This window comes from Rhincodon typus, chromosome 38, assembly GCF_021869965.1.
Source record: "Rhincodon typus isolate 14 chromosome 38, sRhiTyp1.1, whole genome shotgun sequence".
Lineage (NCBI taxonomy): Eukaryota > Metazoa > Chordata > Chondrichthyes > Orectolobiformes > Rhincodontidae > Rhincodon > Rhincodon typus.
The window spans coordinates 16,918,505-16,928,423 of NC_063369.1; the positions used below are offsets into that span (position 1 = coordinate 16,918,505).

General features: G+C 44.4%; 1 protein-coding gene across 2 annotated transcripts in view; it reads left to right on the forward strand.

Annotated features, from left to right (window-relative positions):
* Positions 1-9,919, forward strand: part of LOC109921693 (very-long-chain enoyl-CoA reductase) — a 72,202-nt gene that overhangs the window by 58,763 nt on the left and 3,520 nt on the right. For both annotated transcript variants that reach the window (XM_048618032.1, XM_048618031.1), the window contains 2 exons: positions 5,757-5,845; positions 6,651-6,696. In XM_048618032.1, the coding sequence (XP_048473989.1) occupies positions 5,757-5,845; positions 6,651-6,696 (135 nt within the window). The remainder of the gene's footprint in view (positions 1-5,756; positions 5,846-6,650; positions 6,697-9,919) is intronic.

A 9,919-nucleotide genomic window follows, 5' to 3' on the forward strand; every position in this document is an offset into this window, starting at 1 on the left:
AAAGAAGGGTCTAGGCCCGAAACGTCAGCCTTCCAGCTCCTCTGATGCTGCTTGGCCTGCTGTGTGTTCATCCAGCCCTACACCTTGTTATCTCAGATTCTCCAGCATCTGCAGTTCCTGCTATCTCTTGATGGTCTCATTGTTGAGCTAAAAACCCAGAAAACAGCTCTCTATAATCCTTTCCTGCTGCCAGTTTATGAATTGACTTTAAAGAAATCAAAGATGTGTGACCATCAAACCCTGTTTCCCGATGTATGTGGGGAAGAGACCTGCTACTTCACGTAGTTTGGATCTATATACGACTCCAACCCTGTCCGCCATCTAAAAGGTACAAGTAAGGAGTGTGATGGAATACTCCCCACTTGCTTGGATGGGTACAACTCCAACAATAGTCAAAACTTTGATTCCACCCAGGACAAACTTGTGGGCGCCACATCCACAAAAATTCACTCCCTTCATCACCGATCACAATGACAGAAGTAACCAGCCGTAGGATTACTGCCAAAACTCACTAAACCTCCTTAGTCGGCACTATCCAAACCTGTGACCTCTACCATCCAGAAGATCAAGGGAAGCAGATAAATGGGAACACCAACCCCTCCAAATCACTCTCTCGATCCTGACTTGGAATCCTATCGCCATTCATTTAGAGTCACTGGGTCAAAATCCCAGAACACTCTCGCTAACAGCATTGTGGGTGTGCCCATTGGACAAGGACTGCAGCGGGTATAGAGTCATAGTGTCATACAGCACGGAAACAGACCCTTCGGTCCAACCAGTCCATGCCAACCATAATCCCAAATTAAACTAGCTCCACCTGCCTGCGTTTGGCCCATTTCCCCCTAAACATTTCTTATCCATGTTCTTATCCAAATGTCTTTTAAACATTGTAACTGTACCCACATCCACCACTTCCTGTGGAAGTTCATTCCACACGCAAACCACTGTCTGCATAAAAACAAAAAATTGCCCCTCATGTCTTTTTAAATTTTCTCCTCTCACCTTAAAAATGTGCCCCTGCCCCCCCACCTCCCAACTCCCAGTCTTGAAATCCTCCATCCTAGGGAAAAGCCAACTAGCATTAACTCTATCTATCCCCCTCATGATTTTATAAACCTCTATAAGATTGCCTGTCAATCTCCCTACGCTCTAGTGGAAAAACATCCCAACCTATCCAGCCTCTCCTTTATAACTCAAACCCTCCATTCCTCGTTCAGGAAAGCAGTCCAGCATCACTTCTCGAGGTCAGTTAGGGGTGGTCAATACCACATACTGTGAATAAATAAAGTAGCAGTCTAAGTATATCTGCTGATGAGCCTCATCCATGTCTTTCTTACTTCTGCACCTGATTATTTAATGCTGTAAAACATCGCAGGATACTTAACTATAATGAGAGACATTTTGATGTCCCTTACACAAAGAGGTCGACAAACACCTGGTTAGGGAAAGAGGTTTTAAGGAGCACAGAGACTAGCAGATGGGTATAGGGAGACCATTCCAGAGCTTGGGGCCTAGGCAGCTAAAGACATAGACTCCACTGATGGTGAAGGTGCTTGTATTGCAACAGCAATACAAATCTCATAGGGTCTTCACGATAGAGGAAGGTATGAGGATAAGGAGGGGAGTGTCTGTGGAAGGACTTTGGTATGCCCTTGCATTTAATCAGGTGACCTGCACTGATTGAAGTCACCATTTGTCAGGAAAGCTGGCCCCGGTTTTGTGTTGGCTTTCAAAGATCTGAAAGATGAGGTAGGGTTAGCCTGGTTTCTGTGGAGGATTAAATAGAGGAGTTGTAGTATGGGCAGGCCCAACAGAAACAGGCTTAACGATAGTGAGTGAGCTTAGGGCAAATAGCAAAGGGAAGGAGGAGCAGTAACTCCTTTTGGAAGCATTTTGCCATCTTTAAGCATGTAGTTCTGAGAAGGCATAAGGCAGACTGGAAAAGCACAGAAGGGAGAGTCTGCTGTCTCACCAAGCAAAGATCCACTGTGCAGAATTTAGTGTCAACTTTAACCTCTGACAGCTCTGGTAACTCTATCTCCAGCTGTAACTAAAGATAATTTGTTTATAATTAATCCCTGGTCCGGTTGAGTGTCACGGACTCTAATGCCAAGGATTCTGGAGTATTTAGCTTATCCAAACGGGTGTGTTATATGTATGGACAGGTGGCTTGTTGACAACCCATTAACAGCAGGCAGTACACGAGGCTGGAAGAGTAACTCTTTAGCTGCTGGCAACTCTTTTCACAGTGACAGGTGGATATTGGCAGAAGATAGTTTGCTGCTAAACGACTTCTGTGGCCAGTTTGTGAAACATTTTGCTGTCTGATTTTATAGAAGTTAACATCTTTTTGTAAAGTAATGAACAATTTCTTTCAGACACAATCAGTTGAAAGACAAAGATATCCATTGGGCTAATTCCCTCCATTCCTCCATCCCTCTCCAAGGTACCTTACTGATTCCCCTAACTCCATAAGGGAAGACATGGGAGCAGTAAGCCATTCAATAGCTGATCTAAGAATCCTCAGCACAATTTTCCTGCCTTTACCCCATAACCCTCTTTTCCCTTGCTGATTTAAAAATCTGTCTATTTCTGCCTTTAATACACTTAATGATCCAGCCCCTACAGCCCTCTGCAGTAAAGAGTGCCCACCCATTCACTCCCCTCGGAGAGACAAATTCCTTCTCATCTCTGCCTTAAATGAGCAAACCTTTTATTCTGAGATCATGCCATTTGATCCTAGACTGTCCCATAGAGGGGACTGGCCCAGTCATCACAGTAAGATCCCAGGCTGCATTGTGCTGTTGGCAGATCCTTGCCTTGTGAGAACCACAGGCTTTCCCAGCCACAGTCAGTGCTGCAGAGCAAATGTCGCAGTTTCTTCCTGTGCCTTCTCTCAGCCGGTTGGAGTTATGTTTGGGCACTTCCCAAATCATTGATCTTGTAGACCATTTGGAAGTGAATGGGTATTCTGGTGTTTTAGCCCAGAGAACAGTGTCTTGCTGTAACGAAATGATGCAGCCATATCGAGAGCTGAACACCTCACCACAGGTACTGCTACTCTCCTCTCTCTACCCTTAACCCACCCCATGGTCCCTCTCCCTTCAGAGCCTCTCATCAGTTGTAAGTTTAGCTCTTTCCATGTCCTGCTGTGATCCCTCCTTCCACCTCACTGGGTTGGAGATGTCTTACATAAATGTGTTGGAGAGGAGATGGAGACCAGTTTCAGCTTTTCTGATGATCTCCCATTAAACCAGTCTTGGATTGCCTGAAACCTGGAACGTTTTTTTTTTTAAATTTCGTTTTAAAAACTGCTTTGTAATTTAAAGTAATTTACTAAGTACTTACAATACAGAAACAGGCCATTCAGCCCAAATGGTGTGTGATAGTGTTCATGTCCCATACAAGCCTCCTCCCATCCCACTTTATCTCACCGGCAAACCCTTCTATCTCCCTCACTTCCTTGTCTGGTTTCTCCATAAATTTATCTGTATTACTTCTTTCACCTCCACCTTTTGGCCATGAATCCCGCCGCCTCATTCCTCTGAGTAAAGAAGTTTCTCCTGAATTTGTTCCTGGGTTTGTTGAGACCATCTTGTATTTTTGGAAACAGTTTCTCTGTATCTAGCTTGTGGAACTCCTTCATAATTTTAAAGATCTCTGTCAGGTCATTTCTGAGCCTTTGCTTTTCAAGAGGAAGGACCCTAGACCATTCCTGATGGTTATAACAGCTCTGCTTTGGTATCATCCATGTAACATTTTTATACTCTCCAGTGTCTCTCATTCTTTCCATAATATGGAGGAAAATCTGGAAATGGGTTGCTTTTTGACTGTTGCACGAAGGTGTGCTGACGAGGTAATGCAATTGTTATTGTCGAGTGTTATCCTGGAATCTCCAAGGCTGTGAGCTGTTGTCTGGGCCTTTTGTCTTATTGAAAGTAGAACTCGCCACTCTGTCCTGTGAGCCTCCAGCCAGATCAGAACCCCTCTCCTCACAATTATGAGCCCACTGACAGTTCTGTATTGTGAAACAGGTTGACCAAATGCTTCTGTCAGTTATCTAATCTTCCTGTTCCTCATTGATCACCTCAACCTCTGAAATGCCAAGAATTTTGCTGTCACCGTTCATTGACTTCCCACAGCCAGTGGAACAACAGAAGCAGATGAAAACCCTGCTGGGGAAGTCCAGTAGTCGTCTGCTTCCCTGTGAACTCCTAACCGCTTTCCTTCCAATCCTCCCACAGTCAAGTGAGAAATGATGATGTGTGTGAAAAGGTGAAAGCGTGTTGCCCTGATCGCCTAACGTACCAGCTCCTTGAAACAAGCACGTTTCTCCTGTAATTTCAAACCTCCCATCCTTGTCCTGACTTAGCTTTCCAGCCTGCTGATAGTTCTCAGCTGAATCTCCTTTGTTCACAAAGAAATTGGTTTGTTATATGTTTATGTACTGATGTAATATTCTTGGTATATTTATGCTTCACTGAAATCCCCCCAACCAGCCTTGTGTTTGACTCTTCTTTCCTTGTGGCTAATCCCCTTGAATCTGCTGTCCCTCCCAATCTACCCATGTCCTGCTTGAAAGACAGTATCTAGGTACTGTGGACTCGGATCTATTCAATATATTCCAGAACTTCAGCACTGTCTCCTGGAAACCTAACTTTGTAACACATTGCTCTCATGGAGTTTAAAATGTGCTTGAGCATTTAGCTTGAACTATACAGTTCACTCCTAAGCCTAAGCCTCAGTTTCTGATTCTGTTCCATTCAGTATATTTGTTCTCTTGCATGACCAATCCACACCCACTTCAATTATATCCTTGTGATGTGCTCTGTGAGGACCCTTTTTTTTGTCTCAAAGACTGATTGATTGATTTTTTGCAAAATTAAACTGCATTTTCTCTGCCTTTTTCATGCTGTCCCTTTTTTGAACGTCATCTGAGAATTAGCCCAGTTGTTGTTTCAGCATCCGGGTCCTATTTTAGATTGGGAACAACAGGCAGCCCAATCTTGACCCTGGAAAGCCCCCAACCCTGATCTAATCTGTTTAGTGCAATCTCACCAGCACTTTCTTTTATTAAAACACCACTTGCAGCTCCCCCGTTCCATGCCCCAGATTTCCCGTGGTCTGTGTTTTGAGAAGTCTTCCATGTGGAACTTTAGACCTGCAATTTGTGAAAAGCCATTCATTATATTATCTTTTCTTATGACCTTTAGTGGGGTTAGTTGGAAAGCACTTTACAGCCAGTGAAAGTACTTTTGAAGTCTAGTCGCTGGTTGCGATGTAGGAAAAGCCGGTCCTGTGCAGCAAGATCCCACAAACAGTAGTTTGATAGTGCCGAGGTGCCTAGGTTGAGGAATAAATTTTGCTAAGGACTCCTGCTTCTGTAGCTTAAAATATTTCTGTGGGATTTGTTACATCCACCCAAGTGGGAAGACAGGATCTCGGTTTACGTGTCAGCTGATATTATCGCATTACTGTTGTACAGAATCTCTCCAGACTGTCTGAGTATGGGACCTGCTTACATACTGCAGGTGGCACTTTCCAACTCCCAGCAGTTTAAAGTTGCCTCCAGGAGAGGAGACATCTAACAAACACTAGGAAGTGCACGCATCTGTCTCGCTCTCGCTCTCCCTTTTTCTCTCTCTCGCTCTTCCCCCACCTTTCTCTCTCTCTCTCTCTCTCTGTGTGTGTGTCTGTGAGAACTGGGTGTACAATACAGTGGAAGTCAGTGTCTCTTCCTCCTTCACTCCCTCCAGGCTCCAAGGCACGCAGGATCCCCTTCCCGACGAAGAACCCCTTTACCTGGCTTTTCCTCTTGGTGTCTTGTCCTAACTATACTTACGAGGTGAGTCCCTACTTAGACTGAAATAACTGCTGCTGTTTGGATCCCTGACTGGAGCTGATTGCCTCGTGGCTGTAGTCAGAATTTTTTTTTAAAGAAATGACATGTGGACATTGGCCTCCAGCCCCCTGCGTGGCTCGCAGACCAATCAAAATCCCTGAACTGATTGGAACTGCTACTGAACTAGCCACCCTGTAATATTTAACATTTAAAGTCTGTGTAGAACCAAACATTTTTTCCCAGCCTTTTGCTGACGGGTGTCCTGGTTTGTACTGCTGGGAAGTGATGGCATATTTCCTGTTGTTGCAATGCAAGCATGATTTTTTTTATTTCCTTTATTTAAAATTTATCCCTGTTTATTTTCACTGTACCCTCCAGTGCCAGCTGTAGATAAAGTGGCCACAAACTCCTAGGGGATTGAATGGCTGTCTCTGATTTTATAATGTGCCCCTACCATCTCTCACTCCTAAACCACTAAGGGGATGGGGGAAGCATCTCCTTGTGTTATTCATGTCTCCTCCAACCTTGGCAAATGCAACCATCTAAACTATGTCAACAGATCTGATCATGAAAGAAAGGGACAGTTTTCAGTGTTTACAAATTTGTTCTTAGTGTATCAACTTGGGAATAGCAGAATGTTTAGCAGGCTGATTGAGGGGTGCGAGTCCTAGTCCTTATCCATGAACACCGTTACTCCAGCCTCTAAAGTGGTTTATTCTGTCAGCGCACGCCAGTTTCTGGAGAGTGTAGTAAAGATTACTCATTCATTGAAATCAAAGGCTTTCTGTGTTCCTGTCTCTGTCCACAGGTGGGCTCCTGGATTGGCTTCACTATCATGACTCAGTGTCTCCCAGGTGAGTGAAAGCAAATTTATGTAGAGCCTGGAAATCTGAAACAAACACCGAGAATGCTGGAGAAACTCAGCAAGTCTGGCAGCATCAGGGGAGAGAGAAACCGAGCTTGCATTTTGAGTCCACATGATTCTTCTTCAAAACTAGATTCTCCAGCGTGTTGTGTTTGTTTCCTTTTCAGGTAAAGTTGTCCTGAGTTGCTAACATCAGGACTGACCAAGGCCTGGAGAGGTTCAGGAAGGTGATTCGCCACCACCACATCCAGGGTGGGAGAATCTCAAATGAGTAATAAATGCTGGTCTAGCTGGTGATGCCCACATCCTGTGAGAGAATTTTTAAAAGCTCTAGCAGATACTGCAGCAGCTTTGCTGCTTGAAGTTTTGTGTACTTTTCTTTCTGAGGGAGAGAGAGCTGAGTCTGCGGGCTCTCAGTCACTTTTTTTACTGATGTCATGCTATAGAAATGAAGCCCATTTCTAAAAGATGAGCTGTATCACCATATTCCCTGTCTTCCAAGAGAACTACTTAAATGTAGCACTTGCTGCCAGCAATCATTGCCACGCTAAGAGCAACCAGTCATAGTCATAGTCATTCAGGATGGAAACGGACCCTTCGGTCCAACCAGTCCATGCTGATCATAATCCCAAACTAAACTAGTCTCACCTGCCTGTGCTTTGCCCGTATTCCTCCAAACATTTCTTCTTCATGTACTTACCCTAATTTCTTTTAAACGTAACTGTACCTGCATCCGTCACTTCCTTTCGCAGTTCATTGCATGCACAAACCACTCTGTAAAAAAATTGCCCCAATGTCATTTTGTCGAGCAGTTGAGGCCAAAGATGATGAGCCAGTCTCATGGAGAGACCCCACTTCTAACTCCAAACCTTCCATGCATTCCGCTAACATGGTAAAGTCACCCACAGTTCTACCAGACTATTCAAGAGAGAGATGGCCAGTGGTGGTTTAACCTGAGGATCACCATGCCTCGTGCAAGGGGAGAGGTTGAGAAGGAGGGTCCTTAATGGTAGCCTCAGCTGGTGTAGGAATTGAACCTGTGCTGTTGGCATCACCCTGCATTAGCAAGCCAGTTGAGCTATCCAGTAGTAGAGCCATGTTGGTTCAGGGCTGGCTGACTTCAGTTAACACTTGAGTAGCCTCAGCTTAGAGGGGGAGTTGGTTCAGGTTTCTGCTCTGGGTCACCATCCAACAGTTGCCCCTGGGGAGTGGCAATGTCAGTGGGACTAGGCTGTGTTATGATGCATACTCTAGTCTCTTTCTGTGTTTGTGTCTAGAGATTGGACAAACTGCTGTTAATTAACATCCATAAGGCCAAGAGGGGCACATGAGGCACATAGTCTTTAATGATCTTATCTTAAAGGTTTGATGCTTTTTTTTCCAACAAATAAAAATATCAGCTAACAGAGTTGGTTAAGTCTGACCTCCAAAGTTAAACTGTATAAGACAGTTTAAGGCTATGGTTGTCGAATAAGAAGCAAAAGATTGCCTTACTCCAATTAAAAAAATTGAACGTTTATGGAAAGTTTACCCTTTTCCATAACCATTTTGAAACTAATAGAATTATGATCGCTAGACTCAGTGTTCCCCCACTTTTACTTCAGTCACCTGCCCTGCCTTATTGCCTAAAAGAAGGTCTAGTTTTGCTCCTTCTGTAGGAGGAGCAAACACATTGATAAAGAAAATTTTCTTGAGCACATTTGACAGATTCTTCACCATCCAAACCTTTAACACTTTGTTAGTCGCAGTCAATGTTTGAAAAATTAAAATCCCCCATTATTAAAACCTTCTTATACGTGCATGAGATCTCCCTACATATTTATTTCTCAATTTCCCTCTTTACTATTGGGGGTCCTATAGTACAGTCCCATCAAGGTGATCTTTCTTATTTGTAATTTCTACCCATGCATTTTCACTGGATGATTTTTCAGAAATCTCTTCTCTAGTTACAGCAGTGATGTATTCTTTAATCAAAAATGCCACTTTTTTTTTCCCCCCCAAAAAAAAACCCCTTTTTCTATTTTTCCTATAGCATCTAAAACCGTGAACGTTGAGCTGCCAGTCTCGTCCATCTCTCAGCCAAGTTTCTGTAATAGCTATAATGTCCCAATCCCATGCTCTTAAACATACCCTGAGTTCATCAGCCTTACCTGTAAGATCCCTTGTATTGAAATAAATGCAGTTTAGCTCTTCAGAGTTACTACATACTCTGACTCTATCTTGTCTTTCTTTTCTAGTTGACATGCTCTCGTCGCATTCAGAACTGTCCCCATCAATCCTTCTATTTATGCTGCTATTTAAAGAGGTGGTGGTGGAGGAATTCTGTCAATATAAAGTCTCCTTTTTAATGGAACTAGCGAATCTCCCTGCTGAGATCTTGGTTCCTTTCCAGTTCAGGTTAAACCCATCCTTTTTTGAACAGGTCTTCAGGTTCCACGCAGTGGGTCTTGTTGATGTTTAAGGGACGCTATTCTCCCCCTAGTTACTCTTTTGCCCTCAATGTATTTGTAGAATCTCCTAGGATTCTTCTTAACCCTAACTGCCAAAGCTATCCCTTGTCCCCCGTTTGCCCCCTTGATCTCCCTTTTGAGTATAGTCCTACTGCCACTCTTCGCAGGGTTCACTGAAACAATCCCTCTTCCGTACCTACACCGGCCCTAAACCCCACCTCTTCCTCCGTTACATTGATTACTGTATCAGCGCCGCCTCATGCTCCCACGAGGAGCTCGAACAGTTCATCCACTTCACCAACACCTTCCACCCCAACCTTAAGTTCACCTGGACCATCTCTAATACCTCTCTCACCTTCCTGGACCTCTCTGTCTCCATCTCGGGCAACCACCTAGAAACCGATATCCATTTCAAGCCCACCGACTCCCACAGCTACCTAGAATACACCTCCTCCCACCCACCTTCCTGCAAAAATGCCATCCCCTATTCCCAATTCCTTCGCCTCCGCCGCATTTGCTCCCAGGATGAGGCATTCCACTCCCATACATCTCAGATGTCCTCGTTTTTCAAGGACCGCAACTTCCCCCCCTCAGTGGTCGAGAACGTCCTTGACCGTGTCTCCCACATTTCCCGCAACTCATCCCTCACACCCCCTCCCCGCAATAACAACCAAAAAAGAATCCCCCTCGTCCTCACGTACCACCCCAGCCAACCTCCGGATCCAACGCATCATCCTCTGACACTTCTGCCATCTGCAATCC